This window comes from Rhagoletis pomonella, unplaced genomic scaffold (genome assembly GCF_013731165.1).
Source record: "Rhagoletis pomonella isolate Grant_MI unplaced genomic scaffold, Rhpom_1.0 Rhpom_scaffold_00007, whole genome shotgun sequence".
NCBI lineage: Eukaryota > Metazoa > Arthropoda > Insecta > Diptera > Tephritidae > Rhagoletis > Rhagoletis pomonella.
In genome coordinates, this window is record NW_023458561.1 from 48515222 (window position 1) to 48537248 (window position 22027).

The 22027-nt window shown below is 38.1% G+C and overlaps 2 protein-coding genes across 2 annotated transcripts in view; one reads left to right on the forward strand and one right to left on the reverse strand.

Annotated features, from left to right (window-relative positions):
- LOC118742978 (DNA repair protein XRCC2) overlaps nt 1-21755 on the reverse strand; it is a 25567-nt gene extending 3812 nt beyond the window's left edge. The window contains exon 1 of the mRNA XM_036475421.1: nt 20847-21755. Coding sequence (XP_036331314.1) covers nt 20851-21636 — 786 coding nt within the window. The 5' untranslated portion in view covers nt 21637-21755 and the 3' untranslated portion in view covers nt 20847-20850. The remainder of the gene's footprint in view (nt 1-20846) is intronic.
- Nucleotides 9132-14261, forward strand: LOC118742977 (zinc finger protein GLIS2 homolog). Its single transcript, XM_036475420.1, has 2 exons — nt 9132-10411; nt 13138-14261. The coding sequence occupies exons 1-2, from the start codon at nt 9867-9869 to the stop codon at nt 14042-14044; spliced, it is 1452 nt and encodes a 483-aa protein (XP_036331313.1). The 5' UTR covers nt 9132-9866; the 3' UTR covers nt 14045-14261.
- Nucleotides 21756-22027: the final 272 nt, after the last annotated feature.

A 22027-nucleotide genomic window follows, 5' to 3' on the forward strand; every position in this document is an offset into this window, starting at 1 on the left:
AATTTTGTGCTTGCCGGCTCTAGTTACCTTGAATGTATATTTGTGCATATGTTTGTATAATGATATCAGCTGGGGGCTGTTATCAGTGTAATCGGAGCAAAGTTCAGATCGGGCAGCTGACGGCGCAATTTCCATAAACCTGCTATAACCAGTTAGGGTTTCCGAAAATAGATGTTTTACAATATGTATGTACATTTGTACGTATTGCACATTTGTGTAATTTTAATAATTGCTTACACATTTTATGAGTGTCTACCCATCGCCGCAAACCGTCATTGTAAATTATGATGAACCCATGGGGATTGAAACCAACCTAATAAGGCCAGCACTCAGCGTAGAGTCAAAACGAGCACTCCGCAAAGTGGTTTTCTCTCTGCCCTGTTCTGCATTGCGATTGTAAACGACTTCTGGAGGAAATTATGTGGCACTTATTTTTAATCTGATTCAAAGTTACCTATTCATGGTGAACAGGTGGGCGGCCAACTGCAACTTTGCAGTCAGCCCCTGCATGACCGAATTGGTCTTGTTTACTAAGAAAAGTATGTATAAGGTCTCCGATACGGCTCTTCCTTCGATCGGCGGTGTCCGTCCGTTTGCAGCTTTCCGACAGGTTCAACTACTTAATACTGAAAGGCGGCTGTTGTCTTGTACTGCTGCAGGGGAGCTATTGGTAAGAGGGGCGGTATCTTGCCCAAAGTAATTCATTGGTTTTATGAAACCATAGCTAAACCTATTTCGTTATACGGAGCCCTTGTTTCTTAACTACATAACTAGAGAAAGCTACAATTGCTAAGCAACTGGTACGGCGGATTGCCCAAATCGGTATTAGTGGGACATTACACTGGCGCTTAACGTCATGTTGAACATTACGCCTGTACCCGGTGGTTAACTGGCTCGAAAGGTGGCTACGGGCAGCAGACATTCCCTGAAGAGAGGGCTGACTGGGCGGGGTCACTGGAAGAAGGGAGCAATGAACGTATTCACGGACGGATCAAAACTTGGAAGCCAGGTTGGTGGAGGTCGGGAGCTTTCTATCAAAACTAGTTTCATTCTGCAGTTTCTTTCAGGCGAAAATAGTTGCCATCAAGGAAAAAACTAGACTCAGTGCTGAAGAGTCAGTTAGGGAGGTTTGGCATATACTCTAATAGCCAGGCGACAATCAGGGCCTTGAACGCTATACGTCATGATGGTGCGCTCGCAATCGGTAAGAGAATGTCTGATCTCCTTATCAATCGCGCCAGAGTACTTTCTAATCAGGCTCATTTGGGTGCTAGGCCACAGTGACAATCCGCAAAACTGCGTGGCCCATGAGCTGACAAGGAAAGGAACGCTTAAAGTTCAATAAAGCAAGCCAGTCGTTTCTCTTCTGCGCCAACTGACGCCAATTGGAAATGCCAAGTGAAGCAAAGCCATTCCACATCTGTGGAGAGATTCTGTAAGCAACAATTTTCGGTCTTTTCATCGCAAAGGGTTCCGAGCTGGGGCTGCTAATTTGCCTGAATTTCAAAGCTATGATAAATTAGTACAATGTAGAATAAAAATATGGTTATCAAATTAAAGGAATTCTGTAGAATTAAAGTAGATTAAATTGTTTGGCGCATAGGGACGAATAGCTATTGAAAACGTCCTTTTGAAACTTTATTCTTGAATATCCTTAAAAATTGTAATACTTGTTTTTTTTTTTATTATATATTAAGCACTAATATACACTCGACCACACCCTCGAATTTCGTCCTTCTAACTTTATTAGATTAAAAACAAAAAATTATTAAAAGGTAAATTCCAATACCTATTCGTCCGTGTAAGCCAGATTCTACAGAAATTTTCTTTTAACTTGATACCCATATTGCTATTCTACATTCTACGCAGTTTTACTCTGCTTGTCCATAGTTTTGTGAGTATGTATATTGATTGTTCCATGTCACTCACGTCATATCAAATATAATAACTTTTATTTCTGTAAATTCCGAAAATCTTGAAACAGTACCGAAAATTCCGATATAAAAATAAAAAATAAATAAAGCCCAAAAGTCTTAAAAATGCCGAAGTAGTCCCAAAAATTCCGAAACAGCCCGAGAATACCAAATTAGTCCCGACAATTCCGAAAATGTCCTGAGAATCCCGAAGATCCCGAAAAAGTCGCGAGAATACCAAAGACCTCGAAATAGTCGCGAGAATCCCTAAAATACTGAAGTAGTCTCGAAAATCTCGAAATATGTAGTTCCAAAAATTCTCAAATAGTAGGAAATCGACAAAATCACAAAGACCCGATATAATCCCAAAATCTTTTTTATACTGATTAAATAAGTAGCAAGTATTTAGTATTTAATCAACTCATAAGTACTAAGAACTTTTGTACCAAGTATTAAGTGAGGCCATAAGTACAAAGTACTTTTGTATCCAGTATTTAATGAAGTCAAAATCTCTTAGTACATTTGTACTAAGTAAGTTAGTCAAGCTAAGCCTCTAAGTACTTTTGTAGGCGGTATTTCGTTAGGTGAAACTACCTAAACATATATACTTTTATACTTAGTATTCATCGCTGTGAAAATAAACAGTTATTAAATAACATCCAAAATACTTAAGTAAATAGTACTTTGGTATTTAAGTACTACAGCATAAATACCTAAATACTATTGTACTTAGTATTTAGTTGCACTAATTCATAGCTTAAAGGTAAAAGTCCAAAAAATCGATTTTTAACTCATAAATTTCGAAAAGTACAAAGCTTCATAAATATTAAAATTATTGGAAGCATGTTCCCATTAGTATCAAATCGTTTTCTACAGGAACCAAAATGATTATGGAATTTATGACAAACAAAAGGCATTTTCCAGCCCGAAAATTTTTAAATGTTTACAAGTTTCTAAATATGTATTTCCTCATAATTTTGTTCTCTATACCCAAAAAAACGCTCATGAAAATTCAAAATCCATTTTAATTTTCTATTTCAGACAAGAATTGAGAACGTGACAGACGTAGCAACGCAATATATTTCGAAAAGGCAGTCAAATTCAGAAAGAAATTGAGAAATTTCAGAAAGCAGTCACACCTTGCGTGTAAAGTGTCTTTCGAAAAAGGTTTTTTATTTCCGAAAGGCGAATTGCAGGCAAATTTTTTGAAAACTATTTTTGACTTGTTACACAGCGAATGAATTTCGTGCAATAATTCTCGGTACTAAAATACAATCGTGAGCCGCCTTGCCGCTGGTTTGTTATTTCCCTTCGTTATTATTAACCTAATTTTTAATTTAAATATTAATTTATTATTTATAACCAAACAATTAAATTCCAAAATATAATTTATTTAAACTATTCCTAATATTTTATTTCAAATTATTCTTTATTATTCCTCACAAATTCACGCTCAGTGTCACAAGGCAACACTCGGTTAGTTTGAGATATATATATTTTCGGAATCGATTTGTGCTCTCTCAGTTGCAGTCACACCTTGCAACTTTAATTTTTGAAACTGATTTCCGAAAGGTGACAGAAAGGTCTTTCTGGCTGTTAGCACGTGGAAATAAAATTTCTCTTTCCCAATTTTACAGCGAATTGCGTGGACAAGTTGCAAATATTGCCACGTGTGACACGCTCTTTACGATCTCTATCTTTCCCGCCATTCTGAAAAGGCGCGCTAGGAATATTGGCAGTTCATAAATGGGTTACGATTTTATATAAGTGTGTAAATACATACATACATGCATAAATCGAGCAACAGAAAAAGTGTGCGTTCAGTGATATTTTTGTTTGATATTCACGAAGCTTTTTATGTTAAATATTTTTCGTTAATTTTTGTTTAAATGTGGCTTACATTATAACTCAAACCATATAAATCCAAGTTAAAAACTTCGCACAAAATTTAAGAAATTCGAAAAATTGTCTACAAAAATATTCATCACCAAAATTGTAGTTTTTAGTCAGAATTAAAATTATTCCAAAAAAAAACGCTTAGTATAGGCTTGCTAAAGCAGGTTGGTTTCTTAGGGAACCTAATTACCATCGTTGGCTGCCAACTGCTGTTCAAATAACCTGAGATAACTTTAAGAACTTTTAGATAAAAGAGTTAAGTTCGGCGGCTATATAAAACGCCGTGTTTCAAACACAGTTACACATAGTGACTTTGATAAGCTTAAGAGCTGCAGACATCAGACGTGCAAATCTTGACAAATTAATCCTTTTTTCTAAAATTAAAAACTTCTTAGCACCAAAACGATAAAGCATGACGGCGAAGTAATGGGGTTGGGAGAGCGAGCTATTCGGCAAACCCCCACCTGTGGCGTCGAATAATTAATTGTACATACAAATGTACTTCAATGGGAAAACGTGAAAGTGAATGAGTATGTATTGTACAATATTTGCATATGCATACATACATATTTATGTACTAAAGAGCTGCATAAATGCGCTCGAAGTTGTATATACTAGTTAAATTTGCGATCTTAGCGTAGAGCAGTTACTTAATGCCACCGCAAGATATGTACATATCGTAGCTTTGTTGCAAGAGTATCTTATTCCCAAAAGTCCAAAACTCGATAAAAACGCTTTAGCTAAGACTAATCGTATATTTAAGGGAGTTAAGCACTGCGACAATCAGAGTGTGCGGAACATTCCATACACTTTACCTTCTTCTTCTATAGGAAATTCCACGTGAAGCTAAGTCCTTCTCCAACTGGTCCTTCCAACGCAGAGGAGGCCTTCTGTCCACTCGAAAGACATGGCCAAGCCAGCGGAGCCGCTGAATTTTAATTCGCTGAACTATCTCTATATCGTTGTAAAGTTCATAAAGCTCATCGTTAAATCGTCTGCGGTATTCGCCATCGGCAACGCGTAAAGGTCCGTAAATCTTTCGCAGAATCTTTCTCTCGAAAACTCCTAGAGCCGCTTCATCAGATGTTTTCATTGTCACACCAGCACAGGCTTGATGAGTGATTTATAGTGTGATCTTTGTACGACGAAAGAGGATTTTACTGCTCAATTGCCTACTCAGTCCAAAGTAGCACTTGTTGGCAAGAGTGATTTCCGTTGGATTTCAAGGCTGACATTATTATTGGTGTTAACGCTGGTTACCAAATAAACGAAGTCGTCTACTTTTACAAACTTGTAACTGTCAACAGTGATACGCGTCTTGGTATGCTCTGAGGGAGTCACTTTGTCTGAAACCTCGTTTGGTTTCAAACGGCTGATGGTATTGCTCAACGTCGTTTTACACAGTCGTATTAGTTTTGCGGGGATACCAAATCCAGACATCGCAGCATAAAGAAAACTTCTTTTCGTTCTGTCGCAAGCGGCTTTGAAATCGACAAATAGATGGTGTGTGTCGATCCTATTCTCGCGGGTCTTTTCCAAGATATTTTATATTGTTAATACCAGATCTATGGTGGATTTGCCAGGGCTAAAGCCCAACTGATAAGGTCCAATCAGTTCGTTGACCGTGGGCTTCAGTCTTTTACACAATAAATACACCCGATAAGACCTTGTACCCTATGCTTAGGAGACTGATCCCGCGGTAGTTGGCGCGAATGCCAGGGTCGCCTTTCTTGTGGATTGGGCAGAGCACAGTGAAATTCCATTCGCCAGGCAGGTTTTCATCTGACCATATTCTGCAATTCATCCAACTTACTCGTAACAAAAGGACTTCCTATGAGTTAGGAAACAATTGGATTTGTCTGGCTTGAGGCATAGACCGTTTATAGAGGCTCACTCTTACGAGTCAAGTCATAATTCAAGGTTTTACTATAAAAAATATTAGTACGTTTAGGAGGACAACAAATATTTAATTGGACATAATCAGCATAAACATGGGTATTACAATACTGGAGAACGTTAGTGCGCTACGAGAGAAGTCTTATTCCGCGATTCAAATGCATTTGCGCAGCTCTTTAATGCAATACATACATACGTACATACACCGCAGTCTAGATAAGTGTGACTTCGTTGGTGTAGTTCAGGGGTTCCCAAACTTTTTTCACCGTGGCACCCTTGTTGTGCTAAAAAAATTTCGCGGCACCCCTACTCTTCCAATGTCTACGAAAGCGAGAAAACACAATGCAAACTTTATGCTCATTTAGCTTGAATGTGAGGAGTGAAACTGCTATGATGATTTCATTATTTCCTTTAAGTTTATTGGGAGATTTGACAATTTTACCCGGAAATCACTTGACGCTGACTCCACAAAAAGGAGAAGGTTAGCAATTCGTCGGAATATTTTTTTATTAATATTTATTTTTTTTATGTATGTTACCGTATAACTTTGGACCACGTTAACCGATTACTATAATTCTTTTTTTAAGAAGAAAGGTGTTACCTCACAGGCGGTCCCATTCTAATTTGGTTCAAATCCGATCATTGAATAATGAAGATATAACCGATAATCTTAAATTTGTATATGAGAATTGAAGCCGGTTTTGTTTTCTGCTTAAAAATTATTTGTTTATGTAAGCATTTCTTGAAAATGCAGTCTCACATAGAAATGTAAAAGCAAAAATCACAAGTATTTTTAATGCAACCTTGCCAACAGCAGCGTTTTCTGCATCTTTTTCTTGCATCCAGAACTCTCTTGGCTCCAGTTAATGTTGGGAAAATATTCGACAATGGTTTTTTCTAAACGTTCCAAGTAAACGCTGATAATGCGCGTTAACGCTAAGAACTTCAACAGCCAATTTCACGAAAGCAATTTAAGTGAAAAATTATTTTAATTTTTGAATTTTATATTTAAATTTTCTTGGCGTTAAATTCGAAGTTACATACGTTTTTCTGATTTACTTTGTTTACTTAAAGGGTTTTCATCCAAATTGCTAGACATTCTAAAATATACATGTCACCAATAAAAAAAAATCTCGACGTGCTAGAAAAAAACCAAAGATGTAATTTAATTTCGCAGGCCTCTGTTATCATCGCAACGTCATCCCATATGGGTTTTAAATCTAGTGGCGGCATCTTCCTAGTCGCCAGGGAATACCGAGGGATCATACACTGACTTCTCGTGGCGTTTTCTGCCTCTTGCTTCATCCTAGACATCGCTCCTGCTACATCACTGCAAATATCCGCACACTTGCTCAATTTCAAACCATTGTTCTTTACAAATTTGTCGATAGTTTTTAAAAATTTCGTCGCTAGTGGTGTAAGTCTCAAGTATATCTCTCATCAAAAGTTCTTTTCCGGTTTGCATTCCGACAGGGTACCGCGGCACCCACTTTGGGAAAGCCTGGTGTAGTGAATCACTAATAAAAACGTAAGGAAATGTATGTATGTATGAATTTGCGTGTGTACGCTTACGATTTCAACTCAGCGACTTGGCACATGCCATCGTAAGTAGACTTTAAACGACGACGACTATCCCCTCTCAAGCCACGCAGTTGTAGACGATGTGGATTTTAGATTCGACAAAGAATTAAAGCGCAGACGTTTGATAAGACTTCTAGGTTGGTCTGCTCGTGTTTCTTTCACACCAAAATAAAATAAAACAAAAACAAAGTAACGAAAAAAATCACCATATCAAGTGAACAAGTGTACGAATCCCAGGGGTAAGGAGCGCAATGCCGACATTTATTGCCGATTTTTTATTTATTTTTTTTTTTTTATACTGTCTGGGTGGTGAATTGATTAAGGCAACGTGTTTTGTTCTTGGCTAACTTTTTGTTGTTAGTTTTACTAATTTTAAGTTCGATTGCCGTCACGTCGCACAGTATAACAAACCCGAAAACTTTTGGCCAAACATAATTTAGATAACAAACAATTAAGAATATATCGCACTCCTATTATTTTGTGGACAACTGTACATACTTATGTAGTTTGAGCGGTACCTGAACTCCGAACACGTGTAAGTACTATTTTTTATCCACAATTTATGCGGAGATGTTACACTGTGCATCGTGGCGCGATTAGCTGAAAATTGTGAACAGGGTAGTGAGTTATCAGAGATCAGGGCATATGTATTTTTGAAGTATATTTTTGCGATACACCGCCCGCGACCCACTCGCACAGACACCCCCAAGAAATGCTGTCTTTCATAGAGTGATTGAAGTACAAAAATCAAATGACGTCAAGCACGCATAAGCTCTCAAAAGGTGCACAGGTTTACATATCCGTATATAGTCAACTTGTGGCGTGTGTCATGCTATCTCTCTTACCGCTGACGCCTCACCCAGCGCTCCTCTCCAGCAACCTAAACCAGCCATAAAGCTTTTATTTGTACTAAAAACAGTCTAGAGGCCCCCTAGCGAAAGCGGCGCTAACAGTCAATGCCAAACCAGATGACAACAACAACACCGACGATGACAACGATGTCCACTTACATATATGTAGTACATATATACAACATATGCACGTACAGTGTTACCTCTACTTGCTGACACCTCCAATGAGCGGACAAGGTGTTCGGCAGCGGGCTGGGCAGTTGATGATAACAAGTTTTTCTGAAAGTCTTGATGGTAATTTTTCAGTTTTCCCAAGTTGGCGATTTTAAGCGGTTTTTTTCCAATTGAAGTTGCAGCTTTCAAAACAATTAAAATTAATTTAAATGCAAATATTTATACCATCAAAAGTCTTTTCCTGGTTTGAGGAATCTGAATTTGCCAATTAATTTTTACCAAAAACGACCGCTGGGCGCGATTGGGTGCAAAAATATAATGAAGAAAAGTTGTTTGCATTTTTCTTGCTTCACATCGCACCCAAAGGGTCATTTTTGACAAAAACAAATTGCGAATTCAGATTCCTCGGGTCCAAAAACTACTAGAAAGGCTTTTTAACGGTATAAATATTTGCATTTAAATCAATTTTAATTGTTTTAAAAGCTGCTCCAACTGCACCAACTTCAAATTGAAAAAAAAAAAATCCTTAAATTCGGCAACATGGGAAATGTTTCACGTTACGTTTTGAACAATTCGCCCTCCATTAACCGGACATGACCGGCCGCGAGCACTTAGTTTTTGAGTTTTCTGGTTTCTTCAACTCCCCTATGCGGACGAGGACCTCACAGAAATGGACAAAAATAAATAAAACTGAACAAAAATGGAGTCAAGATAAGAACCTCTCATTAGTCAGCATTTGACGGGATCCACAATGAAAAAAATGAAAAAGTTTACTTTCAGTTATGAATTTCAATCCCATAACCGGACACCTCCATAGGCGGACAAAAACTTTTGGACCATGAGTGTCCAGTTATGGGAGGTTGCACTGTACATACGTACATACTTACTTGCGCTTGGCCTCACGTTGCGCGATAACGAACACCAACGATCGTTCATGTGTAGTCGTATACGAGCTAAATTTTGGTTTTACACGGGCAATCGCCGCCGCCGGATAGATAAGAGCAACCCACCGATCGGTGCGTGAACAGGTGAATTAGTGGTGAATGGAATGCGATAGCAAGTGCGTGAAATCGACTGCCTTATCCGTTACCCGTTATAAGCAGGAAAGGGGGGTTTTGCATTAACAAAAAGCACCAACAAAAAAAGACCAGTTAAAAATAGCCATTCACTCCACCCCATTGACTGTCTGGCTGATAGCCATAGTTCTAGCGGCTAGCCGCTCGCTCTCGCACGCCCCCGCTCGCCTGTCTGCGTTATTAAACACTCCGCATATTCTCCACAACTACTCGTCGTTTTCTATGTAGAAGTTAGCGCTGATAAGATGTATGCTCCTTATCGCAGACGCTTGTGTTATAACCATATATGAGAACGTTTGCTAGTCAACGCACTCAGTTGTCGTGAGTTCGCCCCACACAACGGTTCTAAGTCTACATTGTAATTAAGTTAACATATCAAATTCAAATCACCACACGTTGACCGTTAACTCAAAAAGAAAAGAAAAAAAAAAACTAAATATTTTTTAAGAAACACTAAAAAAACTAAAATCTGCTACACAATGGCAGTACAAAACTCTAAATTTCCCAACAGTGTTCTAAACTCGGCCTTTGTGCCAACAAGCGCTTACTACCAGCATCTGAGTGCCGCCTCAGCCGCTATAGCCGCCTATGAAGGTTGGTCGCATTTGGACTTTCTGTCGACACAGCTGGCTCACACGTCGTCTACACCACCAGATGAACTACTACAAATGCACCATTTAAGATTTCCAACACCACCAATAACACCACCATACAAAAATAGCGCTTATATGCTAGGTATCAATCCCCATACGAAGGCGACACGCACGCGATCGGTCATAATGAAAATTGGACAAGATCAATTGGACAGCAATTTGCCACCTACACCGGAACATGTCGACGATATGGCTGTGGATATTGTTGGATTAGATGACGTGGCCACAAGCGCTGCTGCGTTGCGTCATGAGGCAATGACGACGATGACGACGACGACGAGGACGACACCGACATCGACGTCGACCACTAGCAGCGCCAGCTCGACCCCTCAACATAGTGAATATGTTTGCGAATGGAGCAATTGCGGCAGGTGAGTTGCAATAATAAATTATTCATATTTCGCTTTATTGCGCGCTTTCTTATGGTATTAAGTCACTTCCTAAACTGATAAGAATCATCGTTTTACGATACACCTTAACATGTGCCGCGACATACACATCCGCACCTGCCTATTTCCACTTACGTCTATTTAGTCATAAACGATGAAATAATTCTCATTTGCGCCCTTGAATTCAGTTACGAGAGAAAATAATAAAGATATGGAAACGTGTAAGTGGCCATCGCCATAGCCGAGTAGTTACGAGTTGCGTTCGTGCGACCACTCGGGCAGACACAGGTTCAAAAGCTGGCCCGAGCAAACTCTACAGCAAAAAAGTTTTTTTCTAAAGCAGTTAATCGTCCCGAGTGTACTTCGGGCAAGAAAAGGCTTCTCATACAAAAAACAAACATTTTTCGTTCGAAGGCGGCGTAGAACTTTAGGTCCCTTAATTTGTGTGACAATATAAAAACCGGATTCGGATATCCGGTCGGATATAAAATCACGATAAAATTGAAAGTTTTAGTGCAAATACATATGTAGTATCATGCACATAATTTAGTATGGAGGTATTGTAAATGTTTTCGATTTATCCTTTTTGAAAGGAAGAAATAGGAATTAGTTGTGTCTGTTAATTTTCCCTAAAATTCATAAAATTTAGTGCGTTGGGCCAAAAAGCTTGTATAAGGGGGTGGGCGTCATAGTAAGAAACTCTTTATTAGGTTTGTTCTACAAGCTACTAGTAGAAAAACTCGGGCAAAGTTCAAACTGCCAGCGTATATCAAATAAACTCCAAAACTTACTTGTGGAACGCATATGGTAGCAGGCTAACCTAATATTCACGCACGATGCCAATTTACTGTCAAAAGTTTCTCATGCCCACACAACTTGCATGGGACCAACCGAAATTGAAAGGCGTGCGTATGAAGCTAACTCAATTTCCAATTTTTGTTCGGCGTGACATTTTGATTTGACGTTTCGCTCAATGAAATCAAATGCAAACGCACGCAAGCCAATTTCGGGTGACGGACAAAAACAAATTCGACGGCGTGCATACCAAAACGCAAGCCGCGAATATTAGGTTAGCCTGTAACTCGAAGTAACTTCGAGTAGCTTGTGGCACAAACCTATTATCTTCCAAATTGAAAAATTTTGGCGTAAACGAGCAGTGTACACCAAATATCTTCAAAAAATATTTTTTTTTTTAATTTGCGCCTCTTTTTCTAGAATTGGTGGGGGATATTAGCTCTGATCCAGTACTCCATGAACTAACAGGATTTTACACGAACTTGCAGGAAGTTGCAGGAAAATGTTCCCGTACTCCAAAATCCTCCAAAATCCTGTAAATGAGAGCGACTTTTGGAGAGTTGTGTAGAGAATGAAGTTGCAAGATTTTACCCGAACTTTTTCTTCCGGTAAAATCATGAGAAGTGTCAAGCAATCACTGGTTGACGTTTTTACAAGAAAAATGTTTTTTTTGTTCCCGTACTTTTTGTTGTTACTCACTTTTTACTCTCACTTTAGAGAGTAATTTTGCTGTTTGACAGTTTTACAGGATTTTTCACGAAAAGTATTGGATCAGAGCTAATGTAAACCAATTTTGACGTTCTTTCAGATTTATGCTTTTATAATCAAAACCAGCGTATGACATGTATTTCATCAAAATCTGATAACAATTACTATTTAACATTTTCCACATTTCTTCGTTCTTAAGTGCAGAATAGCGCATATTCAAAATTTCAACAAATTTGTAGAACGGTTGATACTTTTGGCCGAAGCTTATATGGGGACGTCTCATTGTGCGACCGTACAAAAAAGGCAGACAGGCCTAGTCGCAAAGAATTTCAAATTTGTGTACACTGTCAATGAAGTATCTCTGCGCACCCCCTTCCTCGGTGAACTTCTTAGGAGTGTTTAGTGCATCGGGTAGCGCTTATGTTGAAAAGACTGTTGCCCGATAATGCGGTAATGCTTCTTTCCATAATGAAACATACATAATTTTTTAACTCTAATTACTAATTATTCGTTGCCCGATAATGAAACATATATAATGTTTTAACTCTAATTACTAATTATTCGTAATAAATTTGATTAGAAAAGTAAATCAAAAATTCTGAACTAGATTTTTAAATTTAATCTTCTTTAATTGAAATACGGAAATCCGGCCGGATTTTACGTGGATATAGTCGGATAACATAAAAACGTCCAGATAAGCCGGATTCGGAAATCTACCGAATGTGCGGCACATCCCTAATATAAAACACACATCATAATTTGGAGCAATGTAAGCGCCAAACATTTATTTATGTTTTTTAACGATATTTTAAGCCGTGAAAGCCGAAGTGGTCTAATCCAATTTTTTTTTTGTGCTTAGCTACTTAAAATAGGGATCTTCACACCGAGCTTGGTACTCGGTGCTCGGTAATTTTTCACCGTGTATTTTGTTTGTGAAAAATTATTTTGTTGTCGGATTACGGAGTACCGAATTATCGCGGCGGCAAACTTGATAATTTTTCTGATAGTTGGTAAACTGCTTAGCTGAGTCGAGATGTTCCAAGCCAGCACATTCGGATTAACCGCTCTTCAGTAACACATCCTCGACTTCTGCCACAGCCAATTTGTTATCAATGCCAAATATTTTCTTCCTTCTAACTTTTCAAATATATGTATTTAAAAACGACTAAAGTCCAGCAATTTTCATTTTGCTTACTTTATTCCAGAGATCACAACACACTCGAAGCCCTAGCCGGCCATGTTACCAAAGTGCATGCAGTCGCTTCACCTGCCGATGGCTTATACTATTGTCGTTGGATTGGTTGTACACGCATGCGCGGTTTTTCTGCACGCTACAAGATGCTCGTACATGCACGCACACACACCAAAGAGAAGCCCCATCAGTGCCATCTCTGCGCGAAAAGTTTTTCACGTGCAGAGAATCTTAAAATACACATTCGCTCGCATTCGGGCGAGAAGCCATACCTCTGTACTTATGAAGGCTGCAACAAAGCCTATTCAAACTCCTCGGATCGTTTCAAGCACACACGCACGCATGCCATGGACAAGCCGTATATGTGCAAAGTGCCCGGTTGTCAAAAACGCTACACAGATCCTTCATCATTGCGCAAACATGTTAAGACCTTCAAACATGCTGTGCAACTGATTGGTACCGCCGCTGTTACACCTATGAAAAGTGCCATGAGTGGTGGTGGCATGGAAATGGCCACAGCGGCGCAGGCTGTTGGTGGTGCTGCTGTTCGACAGACACATCGATCGAGCCTAATTTCATCGCCAATGCAAAATGTGGTAAACACTGCGGGAAACCATCATTTGCATGCTAATGCTTACAGCAATGATTACAGCGAAGCGGCGTCACCGCGGTGTCAGCTCTGCGTGCCGCCACCACCAGCGCCCCATTACTATCTCAATGCCATGGAAGAGGATATATGCAACATTAAGGCAGCTCAACTCGATTACTACTATGCCACAACAGCGGGTCATTCGCAGGCACGCAGCAGTAGTGCAGCTAGCAATTGTTGGAGCAACAACACACACAGTGGCAGCGAGAGTGCCCCCGTACTCGCCATGGAACTGGACACACCGCTCGATTTGCGAGTGAATCGAAGTTGAAAGTGAAGAAATTCAGTTATATTAATTTTATATACATACGTCAACTCTAGTCTAACAGTTTAGCTTGTAGTAAAAACCAAATACATAAATACACAGTTACATGCATATGGGGATTGAAGGATGCCGAATATTGCTCATGCTAATGTACCTACATACATACATATGAATATTGATACTACCAATACTTGCTTGTTGCTTTATTGCATGTGTTTTTTATCAAGACTGTTTTATTTTGAATAAAAAATAAATTAAAATAAGATAAGAAATTAGAAACTTTCGGTTTTACTTTATTTCAGAACTATTCAAAAAAAATTTAGCTATTAAAAATTTATAATAATTTACCTCGTTAATTTTTCTCTTTTAACCGACTTCAAAAAAAGGAGGAGGTTATCAATTCATCGGAATATTTTTTTATGTATGTTACCGCATAACTTTGGACCACATTAACCGATTTCGATAATTCTTTTTCTGGCGCCTCAGAGTAGGTCCCAAACTAATTTGGTTTAGATCCGATCATTGGATCATGAAGGTAATAACATTTTAACCCATTGGCTCTCTCACGAAAGGGTCGTTTTGGCCCCTTTTTTGGTAAGTCTGAATACAATTGCATTCGGGAGGACCCGGAAATTTTTCAGACAGAATCTTTATACAAATAACGTAAAAGTCCACAGCAAATAAAACAAATATGACCCCAGAAATATGCAACAACTTTTTTATCCTCTCTTTTGTATTTTGTTTATAAATTTAACTCTATCTAGATCTTTCAACCTTTCAAAAATAATCAAGTTAGTTTTTAAAATTATTTGGTTACATTTAATTATTTGACTACTTTTAATTACACAGACCGACAAAATAAGACCGATCTCCTTACCCAGAAACCAGACTATACTTTCCCGAAGGTTTTCGGTGCGCTCAACTCAAATCTGGCCACAGAATTGCTCTATCACATCAGGATTTTTCCGTGAAGAAATAGTGCTGCGGATAGTACACATGGAAATTGGAAACTCCGTAAACTAAAAACTGTAATATCTCAGCGAAGCAAAAAGATATTTGAGCAAACTCGACGCCATTTCAAAGAGAAAGATTTGTACTTTAACACCTTTTTTGTATTTTTTGAGAAGAATTACTCTGGCTTGCATACACAACAACACAAATTCAGACATAGCGGCGTATAGGCAACTCCTTTTAGTGCTGTCGAAAGTGGCTTTAAAGTCGAGAAACAAATGATGAGTGTCAATCCTTTTCTCGCGGGTCTTTTCCAAGGTTTGGCGTATTGCGGATACCTGGTGTATTGTGGATTTGCCAGGCCTAAAGCCCAAGATAAGGCCCAATGAGTTCATTGACGGTGGGCTTCACATCTTTCACTTAATACGCTCGATAAGACCTTTTAACCTATGCTTAGAAGGCTTAGATCACACTTAAATTCCAGTCGTCGGCCATGCGTTCATCTGACCATAGTCTGCATAAGAGTTGGCAGGCTGTCAGCTCCAGCAGCTTTGTTGTTTTTCAGCCGCGTTATTGCTATTCGTCATAGTCAGGCGATGGAACATGGACTCTGTCATCATCGACTGGGGGCTCGGGTTCTTCTGCTCCACAACTTTCCGTGCTGCTACCATTAAGTAGGATGGAAAAGTGTTCCCTCCAAATTTAAGTACGTTCTGAGCATCGATAACTAGGTCGCCATTGTTGTTCTTGCAGGAATAGGGCCTGGTCTTGAAACCTTCCGTAAGTCGCCTAACTCTGTGGTATCCTGTCGGCCAGCATTTCAAGCTCTTCGCACTCATGTATTTTGGCCTGTCTCTTCTTATTACGGCAAATACGTCTCGCTTCCCTCTTCAGATCCCTATAGCGGTCCCGATCGCAGCGTGACTCTGTAGGCGGCATCTTTCCTTTCGGGCTCGATGAAATCCGACGACTTCTTCGGCGGCGGTAATTAATGAGCCGGAAATGTGGTTCAACCGCTCGCATATGTCGGTTTGTTGAAGAGTGCTCTCTGAGAGCAGGTGTGAGAGTCGAGTAGGGAATGCATTGACTGACTGTTGTGATTGCAGCTTTTCGATGTTAAGCTTTCCTTGCATATTTGGGCGCACTTTTTTTGCTGCACAGAGGCGAGTGCACTTCTTGGCTGCAACAAGATAGTGGTCCGAGTCGATGTTTGGGCCTCGGAGTCTGCGTAAGTCTAAAACACTGGAAGCGTGCCTGCCACAGCCACGTAGCTTGATGGATCTTTTTATGCTTGAACCTAGTACTGCATACTACCATGTTTCGGGCGCCGGCGAAGTCGATCAGCCTCAGTCCGTTGTCGGACGTTTCGTCGTGGTGGCTGAATTTTCCGACGGTGGTTCCAAAGATCCCTTCTTTTCCCACCCTGGCATTGAAGTCGCCAAGCACGATTTTGATATCGTGGCGGGCGCAGAGCTCGTACGTGCACTCTAAGCGCACCTAGAAGAGATCCTTGGATACCTCATCCTTCTCTTCCATCGTGGCATGAACGCAAATGAGCGAGATGTTGAAGAATCTCGCTCGAAGGGGTTTTTACGCCGCACCTACTGGTGAACTTCTGTTAGGCCTTGAAGCGTATAAGTCGGAGTTGCCCCACCGAAGTTCCCTCTCTTTCTGCCGTGACCCAAGGCTCCACTCGGATTGATTACCGCATCTCACACATGGGTTGCTCAGGTTGCCCAGAGTGCGCGAACGAGGACGCAAGAGTCGGGATTGAGTATAGCCGTGTAACTGTAACTGCTGGGTATGCAGCTATTCCCCATTGCACTCCAAATACTACCATGTTTAATGGCAATCAAGGTGCAGGATTTATTTTAATTGAAACCCTCTTATTAAATAAAATGTAAATGACCAACATCATAGAGTTAAGACTCGTATGAAAACGTTCCAACTTGATTTCCCAAATTTTTTTTTTACACATTCAAGTTTCTGGCACACGCGGGGGACGATATGTTCGAATTGGTTTTTATATGGAAGAAAATGAGCAACACCTTAAACTAAAAAATTCTCGAAAATCAACAGTAAGTCGTAGCTACTTCAAACTTGCACTTATTGTACTAAAAATCAATAAACTATAAAACTGCATACCAATATTTTTTCTAAAATATGTAATGAAAAACGAAAAAATTTTAATCAAAATTTTAAGACTTAAATTTTACACAAAGTTTAGAACTCTGATTTTTTGTGATTTGTTGATTTTTATAACAACTATGCCAAAATTTATTTATTTATCGGTTCCACTTATTAATTGAATTTATTCTAGCTTTTTGAGCAGGTGGCAACTCTCTTCAAAAATATTTTCCAAATAAAGATTACTCATTTAACTTAACTAAATTGGTTTTGAAGTTCTAAATATTTTCGAAATAAATCGTTTTCAAGCCCTTTCGTTTGACAGCAGCGTTGTTTTAATATTTTGTTTAACTTTTTAACTAATTGGTTTCAGCTTTTCAAAAAGATGGCAATACTTATCAAAAATATACCCTTTATGTAAATTCACGTTATAGCTTAAGTATGGGCAAAACTTCAATAAAATATGCACAAACTTTAACATTTATAAAGTAGTGTTGAAGTATTAATTTATTTTTTAATCCGATACATTTCGAGAAAATTAACGAAAATTTAATTAAATTTAAGTTATCATAGTGGTCCATACAAAAAAAAATATTTTATTTGCTGCCTTATAATAGGCCTCGACAGACACATATCGTCGTTTAAAGTACAAAACCGCTCTTCGTCATTCTGCAAAACCGCGTAACTAACATTGGCTGCCAAGCTCTTGGCTCAATCCTTATCCATTCGTCCTGAAATATACTAGGCAGAAATGCGATTTCTTTATAAAAAAAAGAGAACCATTTTGAAATATGAGTGTTTTAATACTCTAGAAAATAATTTCTAAAACTTCACAAACGCGGTTTTGCATTTAGCTGATACGCGGTTTTGCATTTTGTTGATACGCGGTTTTGCGCTTTAAACGACGATATGTATGTACATATCTACATATTTGCAATATACGTATATACTACATGCACTCATGGACAAAAGTTGTTTGCAATTTATTTTTATTTATTTATTTTCTATAATTTTTATTTAAAATCTAGTTTAGTCCATAATAGAATCCACATAATTAAAATTTTCAAAGCTTACATAAAGTTCTTAAAATTTATCGAATTTCCAAAAGTTGTTATCAGAATTTTTCGAGTGAGTACATATGTATGTAGTTTTAAGCCCATTCAATTTTGATTGATGTTTCAAGTCGCTAAAAATTACCTTAGATTTTTCAGAATTTCTTTTTGTTGCACCTATTCTTTTATGCATGAGTGTATGTCGGTATTTTGAAGTGAAACTTCTTTAGCGGCGGAAGCGATCCAACGAAAATGGTGCAACGGAAATGGTTGGGGCTGAAACAAGTGCTTCTTGTATGTATGCATATGGTATTAATTTAACAAAAACTTGTTAAAAAAGGTTAAAGAATAACACTTAGGAAAAGACCAATACAAGAATGAAAGTAAAGGTACCTCTACGTACATAGAGAAAGGCAAAGGTAAAAATAAAAACAAAAACTAAGATGCGTAAAGATAAAGGCAAAAATGAAGACCAAGGTAAATTTGAACACTATACTTATATAAACATATAAGGGCAAAGGTGAAGGGAAATAAGTAGATGAAGAAAATGATAAACATAAAAGTAAAGACAAAGAGGAGGATGAGGATACCTATAAAAATAAAGACGAAGATATGGTAAGAAAGATTAAAATAAAGGTAATTAAAGAGAAAAGGATATAGAGAGAGACGCAGAGATTCAATCTGGGAACTATTTTGGGATTTTAGAGATTTTCGGGATTCTCGGGACTTATCGATAAAATAATCGATATTTTTATCGGTTTTATTATCGACATTTTTATCGATATTGTTACCAATTGTACTATCGATAGTTTCGGAACTTATCCATATAATAATCGATATTTTATCGATTTTTTTTATGTACGCTCATATTCTTAGATTTGGTTATCGATTTTGTTATCGATATTTTTATCGTTATTTATCGATTTTGTTATCGATATTTATCAATTTTGTTATCGATATTTATCGATTTTGTTATAGATATTTATCGATTTTGTTATCGATGTTTTATCGATATTTTTATCGACTTTTGATAGATTTTGCTACCAATACTATTATCGCTTTTGCTATCGAAATTTTTATCGAATTTTTCATCGATTTTGTTGTCGATATTTTTATCGGTTTTGTTATCGATATTTCATTGGATGTTACTATCGTTTTTGTTATCGATAGAGTTTAAAGATAAAAATGAAGATAAAGGAAAACAGAATAACATTAATATAATTAGAACGAATAATATAATAGAAAAAGACAAAAAATATAACCTCAAGCAAAAGCAGATGAATGTATATTGTATGTATTTGTATGTGTATTGGTTATGATACAAAATAGATACATATGTGTGTAACGTAAGTTTCACTTCTCCAGTGTGGCCCAGGCGCACTTACTTTTTTTGCATTTATGGATAAATTTTTGAAAATTCTATACTACCCCAGTCACAGGACTTTATGTGCAACTTGCTTTTCCATATTTTCTCTGTATTAAATAAGGGTAAATTTTTTTGTGGCGTACAATTATAATAGCCTTTAGTCCATAATGATTTTGCATATATGTATGTATTAAGATGGTAATCGTATATAATTTTTGATAATAATAATAATAATAGATTGGCGCTTACACAATATGTTAGTGCTTGGTCGACCTTCTCCTCCGATTTGTTGTTGTCACACAAAGGGGAAGGGTCTACAGTTTTGCCTTGACTCCGAACGGCGATTGCATTTTTATGAGATGCTTTTTTTATAGCAGAATACACTCGGAGGTTTGCCGTTGCCTGCTGAGAGACGACCCCTATTAGAAAAACTTGTTTGTTAAATTTTTTGATGTTGGTCGGAAAATGGGCTCGAACCCAGGCCCTGCGGAATAGTAACGCGCACTGCTAATCACTACACCACAGCGGCGGCCTATTTTATTTAATCGTTCGGAGAAGCTATAAACCTTTAATTAGTAATTTTTATTTTAAAGGTGAAATACATGACACCAGCTTGCTGGCGCCATCAAGTGATTTTGCCATCGAAGCTCGAAGCATACAACATATTTACCAGCATTAGAGTGGTCCAAAAAAATATTTCGAGATAGGGTTGGGGCACTTTCCACAATATTCCCTCTTGCCTACCCTTTTGTTATAACATTGCTTTTTTAATTCGCAATTGCAATATTGGGAACTTGTAATCTTCCTAAAACACGGCTTTGACTCATAAATACATATATTGCAAGGAATTTCCGGCAAAATATTCTCTCAATTGAATTCATAATGGCGGGCGATGTTTACCGGTTGGCGACTTTCAAAAAGTAAAATAAAATTGGTTTCAACATAGACGACACACGCATGGTGTGACAATCAAGCAATCACACCGCAAGCACATGCACGGTCAAACGGCACGAACACTTGATGACGTCAGCATGCTGGTATCTTGTATGGATCCTTTCATACGCTCACAAAATAATTGTCATCTGATGAATTTTACTTTTTGTTCAATTTTTAACAAAATAGTACACTAGCAACTGGGTGGTAAAAACTTACAACATCTAGAAGAAGGCAGTTACAATCCTTCTAATCCTCATAGCACACTAAGTGACAAGACAACAACAATAACAACAACATATTGAAAATTTATAAAGTATACATATGTATATAGATCAAAACTAAGTGCGTAAAATATTGTGTACATAATTCTACTTACCTTATTACGGCAAATTTAAAAAGTATAAGCCATCATCTTTTATATCAACCGGCCTTCCATTGAGTAACCGCTCGCCATTCTTTCGAAGCTCTAGGTGAAGTCTGTGTTCAACTTTAACATATGTCGGCAATGGAGGATGACCAAGAGCATTGGCATCAGTTCCCTTCGCACGTTTTGCATTTATGTAGTTTGTATCAACAGTATACGCACAGCAGACACTATGCCGATCACACAAACTACGCAGGCGATCCACATTCCGCGAATAATGCGTTTGCATACGTATTCGACGTGCATATGTATCCAACCAATAGAAAGCATCCAACCCATCAATTGCTATCAAAGCACAATCAGGATGTTTCATTAGCAATATGTCTGCCGTTTCCAAAGCAGCATCAAAATGATTCGAACTATAACAACTCAACCAATGTGTTGAATCCAGACACTTTTCTACCACTTCCTCCAATTCAGTAGCAGTGTGCTGCTCCGTCGAAGATACCACCATACGCCTGATTTGCTTTTCAAAGTGTTCAATATCGAATTTATGCCGCAGATCAATAAAAATTATATCGCAATTACGACCGCCAAAATAAGTTGGTGCAAGACATCGGGCCATTAAGCGCCAAAGTAACATGCTTTTGCCTGCTTCAGCCGGACCAGAAATCTCTGTTAGTGATTTGCTTAAGGGTGCATCATTGGCAAATACCTCCGTGTCCAAGTCGTGTAGTGTTGGACGCCGATAAGCAATCTCTCCCATGCATCCTTCGAAAGCATTAAATATTTTACAATTCATTTCAAATTAGATAAAACTTGCGCCAATAAAACCTTGATATGTAAACAAAACATAATCGATGAAATCAGCTGCCTTTGACAGCCAGGGTTTTGGGGTTGAAAAATAGGAGCAGTTAGTTATGGTACTTCATGAACGAAAGACACAAGATCACGTAAGAACAAGAGAGTGAAAAAAGTCGATTTTTTTAGCGGGTTCTACGCCATCTTGTTTCACTGGAAGACGAGCGAAAAGTAAACAAAGCAAACAAACCAACGAAAACCAAAATTAGCCAAAATTATTGTCAGCCACTTTAAACGCACAATTTAGGTAAAATGATGCAACAAAATGCTTTAAAATGTGTTGTCATGTTGAATTAACTCTTCTTTACTTGAATAAAAGTGTAAAATAGTGG